The sequence below is a fragment of the Sycon ciliatum genome, chromosome 7 (genome assembly GCF_964019385.1).
Source record: "Sycon ciliatum chromosome 7, ocSycCili1.1, whole genome shotgun sequence".
In the NCBI taxonomy this organism is placed as follows: Eukaryota; Metazoa; Porifera; class Calcarea; order Leucosolenida; family Sycettidae; genus Sycon; species Sycon ciliatum.
In genome coordinates, this window is record NC_088649.1 from 2843460 (window position 1) to 2864519 (window position 21060).

At 47.0% G+C, this 21060-nt stretch overlaps 1 protein-coding gene across 2 annotated transcripts in view; it reads right to left on the minus strand.

Annotated features, from left to right (window-relative positions):
- LOC135820732 (uncharacterized) overlaps window positions 1-17697 on the minus strand; it is a 76802-nt gene extending 59105 nt beyond the window's left edge. For both annotated transcript variants that reach the window (XM_065333736.1, XM_065333737.1), the window contains exon 1: window positions 16994-17697. In XM_065333736.1, the coding sequence (XP_065189808.1) occupies window positions 16994-17129 (136 nt within the window). In that variant the 5' untranslated portion in view covers window positions 17130-17697. The remainder of the gene's footprint in view (window positions 1-16993) is intronic.
- Between the last annotated feature and the right edge of the window lie 3363 nt (window positions 17698-21060).

The following is a 21060-nucleotide window of genomic DNA, read 5'->3' on the forward strand; positions in this document are numbered from 1 at the left end:
TTCTCAAGACTGATACGTCTTGTGATCTGTCCAAGATTTGATCTGTCATAAGACTGTTGATGATGATTTGATCTGTCATGAGATCTGTTGAAGATTTGACCTGTCATGCCAGGTGTTGATGATTTTGATCTGTCATGAGATCTGTTGAAGATTTGACGTGTCATGCCAGCTGTTGATGATTATTTTGATCTGTCATGAGAGCTGTTGATGATTTGAAGTATTGCAGCGGCAGGCAGTATGAGAATACGCATCATCACTGATCAGCTATAGTCATGCAGTGAGGACAGTAGTGTAGTATCCCTGCCCGACCAATACGGAAGCAGTACGGAACTAATACGGAGCTTTGCCTGATGTATATTTAGTGTATCTCCGTATGTAAGCGTACGGCGTCTGCTGCATATAAGCGGCTGCGCATTTCTGTTTTGATGAAGAGAAGATTAGATTAGATTGGATAGCAATGAAAGCTAACTCGAAGAATAAGGATTCAGCCTCTAGGTGAGCACCGGAGAGAAAGTTATTTATTTTGCCGCTTCTTCTTTCACGAACGATTATATCTCAGGTGTGTACCTGAAAGTAGAATAAAAGTAATTATTGTTGATTTCACCGCGCCTACCACTCGGCTACCTATTACATTGGTGGCAGCGGCAAGACGAGGCTAACCATTACATTGGTAGCAGCGGTGTAGTTTTAAATAAAACAACGTGATTCGACCCCAGACTCCGATGGCTCAACCCGCTACAGCTCCGTGCGACGAATCAAGATGAGAATCATGTTTCTTGCCTTCCTCGGCCTGGCACTGCTTATTAGCCTGCAGCTCAGTCAGGGTGCTAGCGTGGATCACCCTTCCCTCCGCATGGCGTCCACTGGAGACTCCAATGGCGATTCCAAGCGACCCGCTACCTACACGTATACTACCGGTGGTGATGGCGAAGCTGATGAGGAGGACGACATGCAGGCTGCTGACCAAGACAAGGAGGGTATTCCCCAAGACCAGCAGCGTTTGATTTTCGCCGGCACGCCGTTGGCAGACGGCCGAACCCTGAGTGACTACAACGTTCAGCAGGAGTCCACTATTCACTTGGTACTTCGTCTCCGTGGTGGGATGCAGATTTTCGTCAACACTCTTCCTGGCTAGACAATCACTCTTTACGTCGCGCAAAGCGATGCAATCGACAACGTGAAGACCACGATTCAAGACGAGGAGGGAGGTTATTTGTCTGACGCCGAGCTAGCCGCTCTGAGTCACCGGCTCAACCAAGATGAAGATAAAACCTGGCTCGCCCTCCGCCATAGCTCCAGCCGCCGCCGTGGTTACTAACGCTGATTCCAGGTATGGCATTTTCTTTCCTGTCTTCCTTTAGTCTCCCTTTTCTCTTCAGTCTTCCTTTATGCGAGTGTGTGAATCCAGTTTAGTTCGGTAGGCGTCTGATCATGGTGAGCCACGGTTTACCCAGCTAACGTGGGACAATGTGTGTGACAACGCCCCTTATAGTTATAGTGTATTCAGTTCGGTTTTTGAACTGCGATGTTCCTGGCGGGTTGTGCCAGCGTAGTGCAGCAAGAGTGCTGTGGTTTCAGGTCCTATTTGGAGGACAGTTCTTTCCCTTTTGACCCCGTGAGATCGTGTGAACCTGGTGTGCTTTTACTTCTATTTTATGATTTGTTATCAGTTCATTTCTTCTGTCTACTCTAAACGTTATCATTTCCGATATAATTTGCCATCTTCCGGTTGACGCTGTTGTTCGTAACTTCTCACTAATTTTTTGAAAATCACGAGGGCGTGATTATCTGTAGGAAGGGAGGGTGTAGTATCCCTGCCCGACCAATACGGAAGCAGTACGGAACTAATACGGAGCTTTGCCTGATGTATATTTAGTGTATCTCCGTATGTAAGCGTACGGCGTCTGCTGCATATAAGCGGCTGCGCATTTCTGTTTTGATGAAGAGAAGATTAGATTAGATTGGATAGCAATGAAAGCTAACTCGAAGAATAAGGATTCAGCCTCTAGGTGAGCACCGGAGAGAAAGTTATTTATTTTGCCGCTTCTTCTTTCACGAACGATTATATCTCAGGTGTGTACCTGAAAGTAGAATAAAAGTAATTATTGTTGATTTCACCGCGCCTACCACTCGGCTACCTATTACAGTAGCACTGTCTCCCACACTGACATGTATGCACTAGACTAGCAGAATGACAGAGAAATTCTCTATCATTACACAGCTCACCGGCATTGCTAAACTATTCACTTGCATCTGTGTACAGGAGGTTAGTGTGTGTAGTCATCTACTGATCTGCTAAACTGTCAATCCTACAACTGACAGTGGAAAGATCTTGACAGGACACGCTCATCCTCGCCTACGTCGCTATGCACATTTCATCACTCAGAGTTGGTTTATGCTGGCAATACATACCGTCATACTAAAGTATGGAATGTCAGTCATTAAAAAGAGCTTCCATAATTAATATCTTGTGTGTCTCAGCATTTGCAACAACCCTCGTTTTAACTTTTCTGAATCGCTTCCATACTGTTCTGAAAAGTCCTTATCAGCACATTGCACAAAACAATAACATGAGTTGCTGATAGGTCTGCTGTTGCTACTCTTCCATATCACTCTACGTATCTTTATCACCATGGTTGGCTAACACCCACTCTCCTCACATTCTCCTCTCTTTCCACTGAGCCTGGAGATGACGTAGTAATATTATACAAGTAAGTGAGAGAGCACTGTTCCACACGACCATCCAGTCACCTCTACTTACTAGTATTACAGCTGGCACAAGGCACTCCGGTCGGTCGGGTTAGCAGATATTTACGTAATGAGATCACGTGATGAGATGGTGATCTGCTACGAAGCTATGCATAAGCTATAAACATGATAAACTACATCAGCGGCAGGTTTTACTGCATCCCATGGAGCGCCTTTCCAAAAGTCTGTCTGACACTCAACGGTTGCTACAGTAGTCATAGCGATACGTTTTCAAGTGAATGATCAAACGTTTCTGTCATCAGGACCATCATATAGAATGAAAATGAAATGTGAAATTAGAGACCGCAAGACTATATGACTATATATAGGGGAAGTTCTCTACTGGTGTGATTTACATAAACAGAAATAACCTACAGCTACAAAATTTGCACATCACCACAGAACATTGGTAGGAAGTGTGAGAATTGTCTGCTACTCAAGACAATGTGACAATAGTGGAAATATCACAGAAGTACTGTAACAATAACGTATGCTGATTGTGTCGCTACAAGAGTGTTATCTTTTTTTTAGGTTTAATATGTTTGTTTGGTAGTTGTCCCCAGCAGTACAAATCTAGTAGGATTTACGAATACATTTTCAACACCTGTCTGCCTCAGTAACAAGTATGCGTATGTATGTGAAAGCTGAGACTACCATTGGGAACGGGTCATTTGCGTGTTGAAGACGATACTGTTCACCCAGTACTGTTCCTGCCACCTCGTTGAGACTGACATTCATACATAGCTGATTGCTACATCAGATAGTGCTAGCCGATATACCAACCAGCTATATCCGTTATCCCTAGCCATGGATTGACCTGTGTGTGTAGCATGCAGCATAAACTATATAGACACAGTTGTAAATCTTGCAGCAGAAGCGCAGGATGTGATGATTTCCAACCCACTCAGTTTCAGAAAGAAAAACATTGTTCCTGCATCTATCTCTGCACTCATGATCTGTTTGTTGTGGATGTCAAGTGTACATCACATTTAGTGTTCACTACTCTCCAGTGTATATAGTGGAGAGGTGTACTGGGAAGACATCTATTACATTTCCAGTATCTACAGTACATGTATGATCATTAGTCACGGCAAGAGCAGCTGTGCCACCATCAAGTCATCTCCACTACCCTGCTACCTGCCAACACACACCACATAGATTGCTACAAAGTAGCAGCCATCATCAGGGAGAATGGATTAGGCTAGTTTGGACACATAGCACGAATGTATGACAAGCGTATGTCAAAGTCTGGTATGTTTGGACAGCTCCTTGAAATGCGTTCTCAGCACGGTCCCCGCAGGCGATGGTGTGATGTGGATGGTGAATGATATGCAATCCCTTAGTCAGTCCCTGTTCTCCGTTGACTGCTACTATACTGGTGTCCAGGTTGGTTTTGTTTACACACACGTTGCTCATGGTCGTAGTCACACTGCACCTACTCCAGGTCGAGATCGATCAAGGTTTACACTGTACAACACACAAGGTCTGTAGTCAATACGGACATCTCAACCATCACACACCATACTGAAAAGTAGGTAAATACATCATGTAGTCCCGTCTCTAACATTCACTGGGTTGATGTACACAGCTTAGATCTGAACAACGGACTATTGCAACATGTGGAGTGCTACCCTCGCCAAACACTGATTCATTCATTCAACGATTCTTGGTTTCTCACAATCTATAACCCTCCTCCTCGCCCTTGCTTCTTTTCGTCTATTTTGACGTGGTCTCGGATGTGTCCTGCTGGTATTTAGAAGACCGAGACCGTTGTAAAGTCAACAGAGCCTGTAGCATTCCATCTTCACGGCTGACACACCACCAGCTCTGCCCCCTCGTCACTGAGTCATTGACCGATGTTTTGATGCGAGCTACTCAACATACACGTGTTCTAGCTAGGACTAGATCTGGTCCTGACGGTACAATGACTTTGCTGAATTGTCTACAGGGAGATTTGATCGACTGGCGTGATGGCTGATGGACGACAGCTTGGATACTCGATGGAGTACAATAGTCTTATAATTATAGTGAATGACATGCATACATAACATGATACATGTATGCATGTCTGTAACCGAAACAAAACGACTGACCGACACTGCTACGACACACTGATGAGTAAAGGGACCCGAAACAACGAATATATTCCGGGCAACAAATATAAGGAAATTTTTGGGACTGTCCCCAGAGCCATAATGGAGCACTAATACAAGGCAGAAGATAAAATGACACACACACACACACACACACACACGCACACATACACACACGCACACACGCACACATACACACACGCACACACACACGCACACGCACATACACACACACACACGCACACGCACACACACACACGCACACACACACGCACACACACACACACACACGCACACACACACACGCAAAAAAATATCATGTCCTCCAACTGATGAATGCTTAGCTAATTTTGTGGCTGTCGTCGTACTAGTTTGTGTGAGCACAGTGCGTGTGTGCATTGAGGACTACTGCGCACCACCAAGCTGTATGTGCACAGTGCGTGCGTGCATTGAGGTCTACTGCGCACCACCAAACTGTGTGTGCATAGTGCGTGCGTGCATTGAGGTCTACTGCGCACCACCAGACTGTGTGTGCATAGTGCGTGCGTACAGTGAGGTCTACTGCGCACCACCTGACTGTGTGTGCTTTCATATGACTAATTGTGAGTGTCCAAGTCTGAAGAATAATTTTGACCACTGTGTGCCTGGATGACCACTACACCATACAAGTAGCTTATCAGTGGTTAGAGCATGGCTGACTTAGAGACAAGGTACCTGCTTCCATTTCCATGTTTAGTGATGATCGTCAATTCCTTTCTTTACACATTTTTTTCTCTCTTTTCATTCCGTCAAACTTATCAACTCCTTTCCACCAATCTTCACCTATCTGAGAACAACCACCTGTGACGTCATCATGTAAATGTACACTGTACATACACTATGGAAGTAGATGATGGTAGTGACCACTCTCACTCTCACAACGCATAAGAGAACTACGAATGTGATTTGCAGGGTGTACAGATTTGAAGCCTTCCACTGACTTGAGCTGAAAAGACCACGGTGATATATACATATACATAGTGTAGATTGAAGGAACGCAGGGACTCTCGATTACTGGTCGACTGCTCTACTGATAAGCTATAGGCGATACACAATCTTCAAAGTTCTATCAGACAAATGTTTGAAGATTACCAGAATGACACCCAAATCACGTTCTGCAACATACACTGCTGTAATGGACGTGTCAGAAATCCTGACAGAGTTCCAGTTGCGTATTAAATAGGGGTGAAAGTTGGCACTGAGATCCCGAGTTCGAGTACTCTGATTTTCTCCGATCGAATATTCGAGTATTCGAGTATTTTTCATCTCCTAAAAATTGCACACCAATGGCTTTAAAATAATATGATACAACCCTGATTGAACCGAGTAGCAGTCATTTTTCTCGGGTATATTGGGTGGTGGGTCATTTGGACTCTCTCTACTCGTGAACAAATGTTCACCACACAGTCTGCACATCACCATCTGCCGACTGCTGCCCTGAAACTGCAGATTTCTGTAGTAAATGTATGGACCATGTATGAACGAGTACTCTGATTTATTCCGAGTACGATTATTTTTGAAAAAACCGAGCGAGTACTCGAGTACTCGGTATAATTGTTTCACCCCTAGTATTAAACAACGTGCATTGACAAACCATAAAGATCCAATGGCATTACACTCACTGCCTTTGCCAGCATCGTTCAACTGTTCTGTACTTGTACAGGTATAGTGTAGGGGATTTCCCCTATCCGCACACGTGACCTAAACTGTATGCCTAGTACAGTGTAGTGGAGAGCAGTGTTTGTGTGTGTTCAGTTTGCTGTTACCACCTTGTTAGGTCTGATACGCGCGCAACAGAGCTACATATAGCTGGTAATGACGTCATGGTACAAATATCACACTATGAAGTCTGGACAGGAATTATAGCAATATCGACTGGAATTATGAAACATCTCAATGGTCTATATACATGTGTAGTGTATGCAACACAATCATGGCAAGTAGAGAGCTAGGATTGTTGGGTATGCAGGTAGTGTGTGCAACACAATCATGGTAAGTAGAGAGCTAGGATTGTTGGGTATACAGGTAGTGTATGCAACACAATCATGGCAAGTAGAGAGCTAGGATTGTTGGGTATACAGGTAGTGTATGCAACACAATCATGGCAAGTAGAGAGCTAGGATTGTTGGGTATACAGGTAGTGTGTGCAACACAATCATGGCAAGTAGAGAGCTAGGATTGTTGGGTATACAGGTAGTGTATGCAACACAATCATGGCAAGTAGAGAGCTAGGACTGTTGGGTATACAGGTAGTGTATGCCAATACAGTGTGTGTACGATGTACGTGATAGAGGAAAAAGTCAGTTCATTCAATGTCAGAATCATGCGTCAGTATTGTGACAAATGTCACACGCTCTGACAATATACTGACAATGAATTGTTGGACAAAAACGCAGCGCTACGTGTTGTACACTTGAATGCCCCAGACACCTCTCTCCTGTCTGCCTGCAGTGCTGTCAGCTGTATATTCAGTATGCTACATGTATTTCAGAATTCTAGAATCTGTTGCTCCTTCAGCATCATATGTACATGTTTATATACAATGTTTGTCGTCAGTACAGCTATGGCGAGTAGCAGTGTAATCTTCCACCTCTTATCCATGTGTTAGCATTTAGCACGTCTGTCACGTAAAAACGAGGAATCGCGCTTCTTCGTATTCACAGTTATTCTCTGTAAAATATCCTAAATAATTCTAGCCATTTATTCAGTATTCTTAACCTTCCTTGATGAAACCTTAATAATTGTGGAAACAGCGCTGCGTGGAGGAAATTCTATTTATCAGTATCTACTTCTTGTAGTCGTGTTGCTGGTGTGATGAGGTCAGTCAGAGAGCGCATGTGGTGCAGGTGGAATTACGTCATTGATAAACAGGTAGAATTACGAACTGAGAAGTTGCGACTTCGGCGGTAATAATCATGAAGTTGATTGTTCCAACTAGGAACACACGCTTCTTGCCGAACTTTACACTTGACTGACTCACGACTGCCATCCGGAGCACACGAGGAGCACGTCGCACCTTCCACTCGGCAAACCTGCAAGAAAGCACCACTCCCTGCTCAATACACGGTGTTTCGGGGAATTCACCCCTCATCAGTTGAGCTTGAGTAGGCTGAGGAAGATTGTGCCTGAAAAGCACCACTTATATACTGCTCTCCAGGCCAAACCATCACCAGAGATACAAACTTACAGAGACGCTTTGTTTCCAGCGCGACAAACACCTCGTGAAGCTCCAGGTAGCAGCGTGAGTCAGAGTCGCTCATGGAGTTGTGATAAGCAGACGTTGAGAGCCAGATAGCTATTCGCAACGCTGTCACCTCCAACAACTAGTCGCACGTCCGCGTGAGGGACAACAATATGAACTTAGAAGTTGCGACTTCGGCGGTAATAGTCATGAAGTTGATTGTTCCAACTAGGAACACACGCTTCTTGCCGAACTTGACACTTGACTGACTCACGACTGCCATCCGGAGCACACGAGGAGCACGTCGCACCTTCCACTCGGCAAACCTGCAAGAAAGCACCACTCCCTGCTCAATACACGGTGTTTCGGGGAATTCACCCCTCATCAGTTGAGCTTGAGTAGGCTGAGGAAGATTGTGCCTGAAAAGCACCACTTATATACTGCTCTCCAGGCCAAACCATCACCAGGGATACAAACTTACAGAGACGCTTTGTTTCCAGCGCGACAAACACCTCGTGAAGCTCCAGGTAGCACAGCCTACTCAAGCTCAACTGATGAGGGGTGAATTCCCCGAAACACCGTGTATTGAGCAGGGAGTGGTGCTTTCTTGCAGGCTTGCCGAGTGGAAGGTGCGACGTGCTCCTCGTGTGCTCCGGATGGCAGTCGTGAGTCAGTCAAGTGTCAAGTTCGGCAAGAAGCGTGTGTTCCTAGTTGGAACAATCAACTTCAGGTAGAATTACGTCAATGATAAACAGGCCGCAGGCTGCTGATTTCCTTCTTAGCCAAGTTTTTGTCTTTATTTCGGGGTAGGAACGAAAGGTTAGGCAAAGATGAAGCAAGTTACAAAGAATGAGGTGAGAAACGTAATGTAGACAGCCACCATGTCACCAGGAATACTGTTATTGAACATAGTAATCTCGTCTGATATGTCAAACACATGCAGTGTGATACTAGAGTATAGTCACGTGATACCTGTGTACTGTATGTAATGTATCATGCGTGTTTTGAACAGGTAGAGCTGAGCAATGACACGGATCATACTGGCTACAGTTCTGTCTGGTGTTGAAGAACTGCGGGTTCAGGGTCCGTGTAGCTTAGACTCTTCTTATTTTTACTCATGCAGAACTGTCTACGCAGTTGAGCCACCGTGTACTATACTCTGTAGACTATCGTACACCTGGTAAAATTCTACTCTATTCAATCTTCGACGGCCGACAGTAGATCTACTGTCAATCTGTAGTGTGTTCCATACGGACCATAACTGAGGGGAGGGGGGGGGGAGGCTTCTGTACTACTTCGAAGTAAACTATACAGCAAAGTGTTTAACATAATAAATGCGATGTGTGTTTCTAAGAACTCTCCAACTGTACTGCAGCGTTTTCCTTCCACTTGTAATCACTTCCTTGCCCGAACCTTCAACTCTGCTAACCTGCAAGAAAGCACCACTCCCTGCTCAGCTAGGCAGTAGGAAGTGATGATTTCTTGCAGGTTTGCAGAGTCGAAGGTTCGATGGATGGACTTCTCGCGTGTGCTTTGGATGGCAGTCGTGAGTCAGTCAAGTGTCAAGTCAAGTTGGCGGAATAGCGCGAGCTCCAGTGTGGGGAGCAAACCCTTTCCTAACAATCATCGCCGAAGTCGCAACCGTACTGTTGTGCCAAGCGCAGGCTTGCGACTAGCTGGTTTAGAGGTGACAGGGTTGTGGTCCTGGACGTCTGCTCTCGCCGTCCAGGAGTGACACTGATTCACGCTGCTATCTGGTGGTCACGAGATGTTTGTCGAGCTGTAAGTTTGTATCCCTGGTGATGTTTGGGCTGGAGAGCACTATGTAAGTGGTCCTCTTCAGACACAATATTCCCCAGCCTACTCAAGCCAGTGTGGGGAGCAAAGCCTTTCCTAACAACCATGTGCCGAAGTCGCTACCACTATTTCGTATTACAGTGCCCGAGCGTCCAATATTTAGCGATCATTTAAGCGGTGAACCCCTTGATAGGCGACAAGCCTCTGGGTCATCCTAATAAAGATATTATTATTATTATTATTTAGTGCTCTGTGTTCCCCCTTTTCGAAAACCGTCATTTAGTGCTCGTTTTTGTGTCTGCAGTGTCTGCACACTTTCCTTTTCCCGCGTTATCACCTCAGCTATGCCAGTTTTGTATGTGGAAACCCCCTATATAATAGCAGTTTGGTCTATATTTTTAATCATTCAACATCTACCTTCACTGATGAGCTATGTATTAGCGAAACAGCTGTCTGAAGGAGTTTATCAATATCTACTACGGAAGTGTCCTCGCAATGGTTATGGTTGTGTGCAGGAAGGTCTAGTCGGCTAAAGAGCGCAATGGAGTGGATGTGACTCAACATTTTCTTCAATGGCCGAGAGCTCTGTCGCACCCTGTAATAATATGAACCAGTGTGTAAGGTGTAGTCTAAGTTTGAGTTTGCTGTCTAATTTCTGCTGGTCAATCATGACAGGTGCATTCTGTAAAATGACAAGAGAGACGCCTTTGTGACGTCAGAGACTGTCGACATGTCTATGACTCAAGACCGATCAGCTCTGAAAACGGGACACACACACACACACACACACACACACACACACACACAATGCACTACAGTAGACAGTGCTGTAGAGTGTTGCAGTATAGAACAGCACAGTTACGGTAGCAAGGGAGAAACCGTTGAACCTACTCGCACACACACTCATACAGTAGAATAGTAGCTACTGGCTGTAGCATTGTCAGCAGCTGTAGTACTAGTAGTAGTACAGTCACGGGTAGTGGTGTTGTAGTAGCAAGAGCAAGACTGCTGTGTGCTTGTCAGAGTTTGAATGAAATTATCAACTGACCGTCTACAGTATCACTCCTAGCAGAATACTGAAGAAGAAAATGATACGATTTCCGCACCAGCCATAGGTATAGATTATACGTGTATGTGTGCCGGTTACTCGCCTGGTTCTAGCAAACCTGTTACACTCACCCCCATCACTGCTAGTTTAGAGTAAGTCACCGTCAACTGTAGCTGCCGCTGCTCAAGCAGCTGTGGGCTACCATGAAGAGATCTTGCCCATCACCAAACCAGGGCAGACCTCAGACAAAGAGACCGCAAAGATGGAGGGTGTCTTCGCTGCCAAAGGCTGTCAGAGAGCTCCGTGATTCGTTATGTGCAATTTACACCAATGTCCGTACTCTGGTCGAGGACAGCAGCACAGAGGAGGTGAGAAGTTTGAACATGGATGAGATCTACGCAAACTTGCATGTTGTCTCACTTGAAGAGCTTAGTGCAAGAATGCAGAAGCTGAATGCTGACAACCTAGGCAGCAGTGCTGGTATTGAGCAGCTCACACACTCCCTCGCTTCAGCTGCAAAGAAACTGCGCAAAATAAAGCTGGCCAACATCCTCAAAGCAAAGAAGTCCATGAGACTAGCCCCGGGGAGGGAAACGTTCCGCACCATTGCCCTCTCTTGCGCTGGTGGGGGAAGACGTTGCTGTTTACCAAGAAAGGTCCTTACGACTGGGCACTGGGTCGCATTTGGCAAGAGATGGCTCTGGTGTTCGCCCTTGAACTCCGCTTGCCTTCCGTGCGTCAAGCTACGTGTGCTGCTGAGCTTCTGGCTTTGAGGAGTCACGACATCATCTCGGATACTGATCAATCTGAGATCTGTGCGTACGTGAAAGCCCATCCAGAGAGAGTCTGCATCATACTTGATGGCTTGGACGAAACGAAACTAGACGAGTGCAGCCCGTACGTCCAGGATGTCATCGCCGGAAAACGCTTGCCAGGTGTGCGCCTCATCATAACGTCACGCCATTCCACGGAGGCAATGAATCTCATCCACAACCCAGAGGTTGTATTCCACCGACGCGTCGAGCTCTTGGGTTTCGAGCAGAAGGAGTTAGAGAAGTACGTCCACAAGGTCCTCTCAGCTGAGAAAGCGTGCAGTCTCCTGGACAAGCTGAAGAGGAATCCTCAACTGGCTGCAATCATGCGCACTCCACTGTACGCTACCAGCATATGCCAGCTCTATTCCAACCAGCGAGACATACCCGATACGCTAAGCACGATCTTCAACTCCATGATACTCAACGCTATCCAACCAAAGACGGAGAAAGGCCTGAAGAAGACTGAACCATACGAAAAGTTGGATGATGTCACTGACGGAATCCAGAACAGCCTCCTTGATCTCGCCAAGTTCGCTTTCCACATGCTCATCCGGCGGAAGGTCGTCTTCAACGAGGCTGATTTCAGCATGTTTTCAGTATCATCAGCAGCTCGTTCACTTGGTCTTCTCATTGCCTGTGATAAGCCACTGTCACAGGCCCATCCGCAATGGCGTTTCAGCCATCTGGCACTGCAGGAAGCTCTAGCATCTCGCTACTTCGCTAGCCGCAGTCCAAGTGCAGCTGATGTCGCCTGGCTTGTGCAGCGCCTTGGAGCATTCACGGGCAGCCTCAACATGTTTTGGCGCTTACTCGCCACTGAGCTGGACAGCGACTCCGTCAATGCGCTGATTGAAGCCATTGTCAATCCGCAGTCCACACCCTCCACTCAGCCACACCACGACAGCAAGGACGTCACAGGAGCTGAAGGGCACAACGTCACCTGTTTTCTCTTCACAACGCATGACCACATCATGGATTGGGCCGACCATGTTTCTTCCTTTCTCTCACTCGACGAAGCAGAACATCTTGCAGATGAATTACTGGCTGGCAGGATCGGCCTGGTGTCTGCTCCGGAAGTGGTCCGCCGCAGGATTGACCCAGCCGTCACCAGAATCACCTGCCAGCATTTCGTTCGTTCATTGCTAACCATCTGGACGGATCGGGTCCCGAGTGCCAGTACACAAATTTTGCACGACTGCCTGGCCAACGAGGCACAAGGATCGGCCATTCAATGCTTCGCCGTCACTCCCACGTCCAAGCTTCCGCCAGTTCCCCAATCCGACGAAGCAGCTCAGCCAAACGCAGCCGCGGAACGAAAGCAACGAATCCTCTACGCCTTCCGGGTCTTCGCCGAGCACGTCAACACCAAGCACAGCAGCATCCAAGACATCCCCAGCATGCAAGCCATCAGCAAGCAGTACGGAGTAGATTTCGGCAGCGTTCCTCTCTCGCCCTCCGATTGTCAGGCCATCAACGCAGTCATGATTCACCACCACCAGTTCATCACCAGCATCACCCTGCAGAACTGTGGTATAGGTGATACCGGGTACGCTTGCATGGCTGATGGCATGGCTCTACTACGCAATCTTACGCTCATCAACCTGGCAGGGAACAACCTAACAGATCGTCACACGGCCCATATCGCAGCGTGTATCGCATCCAACACGTCAACACTGCGACAACTCTACACAACCGAGAACCTGTTCAGCAGCAATGTTATGGCCACCGTCCACATCAACACACACCGCTGTACGCGACTGCGGGGAGTGGACCTTGGAGGTCAAAAGTGCACCGATCCAGCAGTCAACCTTGACGTCATCACCACAGTCTGCAGCAGCTGCCCAGATCTCCAGTACGTCAATCTCAATGACTGCGTACTGGATATGGAGGGTCTAACCCAGCTAGCACCATTGTTAGGAGCACTGAGGCTGAGATGGCTGAGGCTGAGCAAGGTTGGGATGAAGCAGAACTCGGCTACGATCGTCAGTAGAATCATTCAACAGCAACACGAGAGTTTGGAGATCCTCTCACTCCAGCGCAATGAGCTAACTGGAGATTCCCTGGAAACCATTCGTGGTGAGCTGAGTCAGTGCCGACGCCTAGAGCAGCTGTACCTGGACGACGACTGCCTATTGTCGGGAGCTCTGCCGGTGCTTGCGTCCCTGCTGCCCAGTCTGCCCAAGCTCTCCCTGCTCAGAGTTGCGAGGAATGATTTCCGAGATGCTGACGACGAAGCAAAGCTGTTCGCCACCGCTGTCGAGAGCTGCTCATCTCTGAAGGAGCTGTGGATGCCTGAAAGAGCTCTAGTGTCTCCGCGGCTGCGCGAAGCTCTAAGTGCCATGGCCAGAGATGATCTGAATTTGCAGTATTGGCAGTTTCGCTGGTACGACGAAGTGGAGAATGACGAAGAAGAAGACGACGAGTATGGCGATGAAGGAGAAAGTGAGAGTGAGGAATGAGGAGGTGAGAGCATTGTCATGGACGGATTTCTGTCCTTATGCAGAAAGCTTCGTTTTCGTCTATCACTTCTTCCTGGCATACAGTCCGTCTGTGTACGTGATTAGGAGTACACGTGTGTATGTGTGCATGCGTGGTAGTATTGCTGTGTGTGCGTGCTTGTATGTGCGTGTATGTAAAATAATTGAGCGTGTGTGTATTTGTATGCATGTGTGTCTGTACGTTTGTGTTGCCGATGGACATTCCTTTCTTCATTTTCAGTCAGTTTGAGGGATCACTGTGTTGACCTTTGACCTTTAGACTTTGGACCCTGTAAATAGATGTTTTCACTCCGTGATTTTTTTCGATAATTCTGGACTGTCGCTGATAGAATTATTGTCATTGAATTGTTGGTTTTTGTTGATGTGGTTTTAGTTGATATGTGTGATCATTTCTTTGCATATACATGTACATATACATTGTATGTCTGTTTGTATGTTTGGAGATTGTTAAGTGAATTTTGTTTAAATGTTTCTTGTATAGAGTGAGTAGAAATGAGAGAATAGAAAACACAGATGAAAATGTTTATTGAGAACTAATATTCATAGCATCATCACCTTGCCACTCACATAGTTCTTACTTGTGCATAGTGCAATGTAATACTGGTCGCATGTTTCTTGGCAAATATTTTCATCTGGTAATAGTGTAGTAATGTTTAGATGTTTTTTTTTGCAATTCACTAGTTTCCTCTCTAGTAGGATCTCATGATGATATTAGAATTATATGACGAGTATTCTTCAACTACGTGTGTGTATAATACACACATACAAATTATTATAGTTATTGTGTTCCTACATGTATATGCGTGTGTCTATGTTCGTGTGTGCATAAAAAAATAAAAAAAATGAAAAATAAAATGAAAAATAGGGATTCAATGGCCAGAAAAAGTCACTTCAAACAGCTGTGTGGTGGATACCAGGCTAAAAATAGTGGCGGTCAATTCATCAGCCTTGCAAGCTGTTGAATGGTGTAATCCCAGCACAAGTTGCTATGTATAGCTGTTCGCTATCATCGCTCCCGCGATGGGCATGTCTGAGGTCTGAGGTGTGCGTATATGCACGTGGATGTGTGCGTATGTGTATGTGCGTGGTGTATGTATGTGTGTGTGTGTGTGTGTGTGTGTGTGTGTGTGTGTGTGTGTGTGTGTGTGTGTGTGTGTGTGTGTGTGTGTGTGTGTGTGTGTGTGTGAGCCACTTCATAGCTGTGTGGTGTAGACCAGGCTGAATAGTGGCGGTCAATTCTTCAACCTTGGAAGCTGTTGAATGATGCAATCCCAGCACAAGTTGCTATGGCTTCTGCTGTAGCATCGCTATCATCGACTCGGATGATGGGTGTCAGAACGTCAAAATAGGTGTGTGTGTGTATGTGCCTGTGTGTGTGTGGACAGACAGACACACACACACAGGCACATACATACACACATACACACACACACACACACACACATGTACACACACACGCGCGCACGCGCGGACACACACACACGCATGCGTACACACTAGGCTCCGGCGGATTATGCTCGCGAAATTATGGAATTATGCTTTCATGGATTCTCGCATTATGGTCGCAAAATCCTCATATTACGCTTTGGCACGCAGGAATACGCATTCACTTTGTTGTACTTATGGAGCCTCAAAGTTTGGAAAATTGTCCGTTTTTCGTACATGTACTTGCAAGTGGCCATAATTCCCACAAAATACATGAGTATCCCCATACCAAGGTGTCCATGCATGCTAGAGTTAAACAAAGAAAGAGAAAACATTGCATCTTCTATTCACTACAACTTCTTTCGTAAAAGGATTTTTCATTGCTAAATTTTGTTTGAGTTACCCGTTTCAACTGACTGTCTTCGTAATACTAATCGTCATACTCGTCCAACGGATGTCAACCTCACCCTGCGAATAATCAGCTCATCTCTCTCGTAGCTCCACCTCTCCTTCCATCATCATCGAACATCAACAATACCTCACTTGATATTTTATATTATTAGAGAAATATCCATAGCCTGCACAGCCACGGCTGCTAAAATGCCGAGCCGGTCACGACTTCGTAACATGAATAATGTACATGTACTCAGAGTCCGTCTGCGGACTACCCATCACTATCTCGTCCACCTCGGGATACCTCATAAAACCCTGCTTTTCACTGAAAACTATATGATGACCTCCAAACCCTTTACCAAACAGATCACTAGCGCTGATCAGGTGCATTGTATACAATTCTGTAGCATACATACTAGAACTGTGGTACAATCATGTGGTTATGCTCCTACCTCCGAAAAGATGCCAAATTATGCTCCAAATTTTCAACCAACCAATTATGCCAATAATTATGCCGGCATAATCTGCCGGTGCCTAGTACACACACATGCTCAACACCGCAAGGATGGAGCAATACCACGTACATGTAGAAGGAGTGCCTAGAACAAATAATTAGCTGTGTCGTTATGTACACGAACAAAAAGAACAACTTACTTTAAGCATTCCGTTTGCAATCCAGAACGTTTTCTTATGACCATTATCAGTAGAAAATCGTCACTGAACCTCAATAACAAGAAATGTCACAAGGAGAGTGCATACCATCCATTTTACAAATTACACAACCACGATGATAGTGGGAGGTATTTGTAACAAATAATTTTGGGTTTTCATCAGATTTAGTCATAACTGCTCATCATGGTAAACAAGTACACACACACACACACATACACACACACACACACACACACGCATACACACACATACACACACGCACACACACACATACATGCACACACCTGTCCTGTCCTGTAGAGTCACTGCCGCAAAAGGGTCACGTGATCCCATCACTGGGAAACTTGAGAAGAGAGAGAGAGAGGACACGACGCTCGATGACGCTCCAGGTGCACGGGTAGTCGCATCCGCTTGCCGCATATGCACACGTGCTGGAAGGCTGAGCGCTCCTCTGCTGTTGGTCTATGAGCCACCCTTGAACAGCGATGCCTTCCCCGTCCCCGGACACCGCGAAAGCAGCGACCACACCTGTCACAATGCGCGGCACAACATCCCTCCGCCGGTGCCGACGCTCCGGTAGTTCCAGGTGGCACTGCGGCATCCACCGTTGAGGCACACACATGCTGGACCAAGCCACCGCGGCTTCTCAGCCACCGCCCACACCGCCCGCACTGACTGGCGCCCCGCTGCTCAGACACAGGCCGCGCACGCTCCTCCAGACACTTATGCCGAGCCATGTCTCCTTTCCGTGCAAAATCCCGTCCGCATACCGTACATACCACTCGGGGCGGAGGCTCAGGCACATTGTCAGGCTCTTGGTAGGTGCTGCGCCACTCCGCGCGAGACTCACATGCAACATCATACCATGATGCCTCCACGCCACGGGCACGTAGATCTCGGACAGCACAGTCCTTCCATCTGCGGCGTGGGCCATGTGCTGGGCGACGCTGCAAGAAGGAGCCAAACAGTACCTGTTTTGGGATGCACACACACACACACACACACATACACACACACACGCACACACACTCACCCATACATACATACACACACACACACACACATACACACATACACACATACACACACACACACACACATACATGCACACACACACACACACACACACACACACACACACACACAACCACAGACGTACATACATGCACACACAAACACACACACACACGCACCTTGACCTTCACCTTCACCTTGCCCATTGCGTAGCAATGATAGCGCATTGTTATTTCTCCAGTCCACGACAGAATGACTGATGGCATTTCAGGTCGCCGCTTCGATGGAACATGCAGCCGCAGGCGCAACCGTAGCCAGCGGCAGAGGGTGCCTAGGGTGGTCGACGGGGAATGGTACACCACTCTGGACGGTTCTGGGCTGCATCTTACCATCCACATGTTGGTACCCGTGGCTCAACCGACGCAAAGTCATCCATATTGACGTCCCTCCCCCTCTTGCGTGGACCATGCGCGGTGCGCGGGGCAGGCAGTTCACTGAAGAGAACACACTTTGGCAACCGGTGATCTTCCATTCTTGCCACGTGTCCAAGCCAGCGCAAACGCCGTTCCCATACGATGTGACCAATGTCGTCAGGCACACCAAGGGTCTTTGCAAGGGCACACACACACACACACACACACACACACACACACACACACACACACACACACACACAAACACACACACACACACACACACAAACATGAACACACGAGCACACAAGACTATACACGAGCATACACGAGCATACACGAGCGCGCACACACACACGAGCGCGCACACACACAATCACAAACACACCAGCACACACACACACACACACACACACACACACACACACATGAGCGGACACACCCACATGGACACTCAAGCACACAGACACCAACACACACGAGCGCACACACCCACACGAGCAACCATGAGCACACACACACGAGCACACACACACGTGCATACACACACGAGCACACACACGCATATACACACACGAACACACACGCACACACCCACACACCCACACACACACACACACGCACACGAGCACACACACTAGCGCACACACACTCACACATTTTTTACACACAAATACTTCCACGTTGTTTGTTCTGTAAAAAATGAATGATAAAAGGATAGGACGCTAGTGAAAGACGGTCCAGGACTGTCAACAACACCACCAGGGGGCAACTAACCACGTGTTTTTACAGTGGACCACGTGGACCGTGTAGAATGTACTTCATTGCTGGTATTGATGTGTTCTCATGACTGATACGTCTTGTGATCTGTCCAAGATTTGATCTGTCATAAGAGCTGTTGATGATGACTTGATCTGTCATGAGATCTATTGAAGATTTGACCTGTCATGTCAGCTATTGATGATTATTTTGATCTGTCATGAGAGCTGTTGATGATTTGAAGTATTCCAGCGGCAGGCAGTATGAGAATACGCATCATCACTGATCAGCTACAGTCATGCAGTGAGGACAGTAGCACTGTCTCCCATACTGACATGTATGCACTAGACTAGCAGAATGACAGAGAAATTCTCTATCATTACACAGGTCACCGGCATTGCTAAACTATTCACTTGCATCTGTGTACAGTAGGTTAGTGTGTGTAGTCATCTACTGATCTGCTAAACTGTCAATCCTACAACTCACAGTGGAAAGATCTTGACAGGACACGCTCATCCTCGCCTACGTCACTATGCATAGTTCACCACACACAGTGGGTTAATAGAGAGGTTTAGCACAACGAAATTCGTCTGAATTTTCGTTAGATTTTGAAGCCCGGGGACGAGTAACGAAACTTGCCACGAACTTCGGGACACACACTCGCGGAAAACATCAATCCAACGAAGTTTGGTCTGTCGACTTTTCGTACCGCGATCACATGAGAATTTTTCCTTTCCTTTCGACATTTTTTTCTGAGGTTCTTGTTTTCACGACCAGAATGTCTGCGCCGAACTCAAATCCTGCAGTCTCTGCAGCTGCTGTTACCTCTGGTGATCAGGAGGGACGACGACTTACGTGGGATACGCAGATGGATCTCATGATGCTCCGCCTTGTGAGGTCGATGCCGTTTCTTGCGGAAATCACGCACGAATGAAGAAGCAGCTCTGCTGCTTTCCCAGAGCGATGAGAGATTTGCTGGGCTGAAAAAGAATGGGCTTGTGGATCGGTTTCATCTCCTGCTCAAGAAGCATTCGAGTGGTGAGGCCACCAGTTCACGAAAGTCGGGGAGTGACGAGGATTACCTTTTTGTATTTCGCGTGGATTTCCGCGACATCCACGGTATCCACTAGCGACACCGAAGTTCGTGGAGAACGTTCTGCTAAACAAAAATTCAGCGAATTTCGGTCGGCTTTTTCGTACAGCGGCATAACGAAAATGAACAACGAATTTCGTTGTGCTAAACCTCTCTAATGCTGGCGTCCTTTTGCGCGTTAGACGATGACATCATCGCGTTACGGTCATTTTCAAACCTAATGGGTGTCCTTGACATGACTCGAGTTGGAGAAGAAGCTGAAGTGGTTTGATTTTGTTTGATAGGTTGGTCGTATTTGGACAGCTTGCTGTAGTTCTGCGTGGATCTGTATCCTGTACAAGCCTGTCGACAGTATGCCTCATCACTGCTGTGTCCCGCAGTGTGTTTCCAACAGCGGAAAACCTGGAGACGACGCAGTCGCATTCCACAGTTTTCCTGAAGACAAAGACCTGAGAAAGCGTTGGATCGCCAACATTCATAGGGATGTAGGAGCCGCTTTCACCATCACGAAGCACACGAAAGTGTGTTCTCGGCACTTCGCGGATGAGGTATATCACGCAGGAGCACACAAGCGACCGTCCGAGCAGAAGAAGTCACAACAGACTCGCCGAAGGCTTCTGCCAACTGCCGTACCTACGATTTTCCATTTTCGCCCTGAACTTGGCTGAAGTGACTAAGCGCAAGCCACCAGCAGAAAGACACGCGCTGCCCTCGGCAAAGAAGCCAAAGCCATCAGCTCAAGGCGCCTCCAGTGTCATCACCCAGTTTGCAACTGCCACTGATGTTGTCCCTTCTGCAGATGACTCCCCAGACGTATATGTAGTACCAGTTGAACACCAGCACTGTGAATGTGTTGAAATGCTGAGAGCAGAAGTGGATTTGCTCAAGAGTGAGAACGAGGTCCTCAAAAGTCGTTGCTTGGCCACAGAGGACATGGAAGCCAAGTTAAATGATGCAGAGAGACATGTGTTCTCTATCCACAGAGTAAAAAATAACCAGAAATTATTGTCTTTCTACACTGGATTTTCATCGTTCCTTATGTTCATGGCGTGCTTCAACTTTCTGCACGATT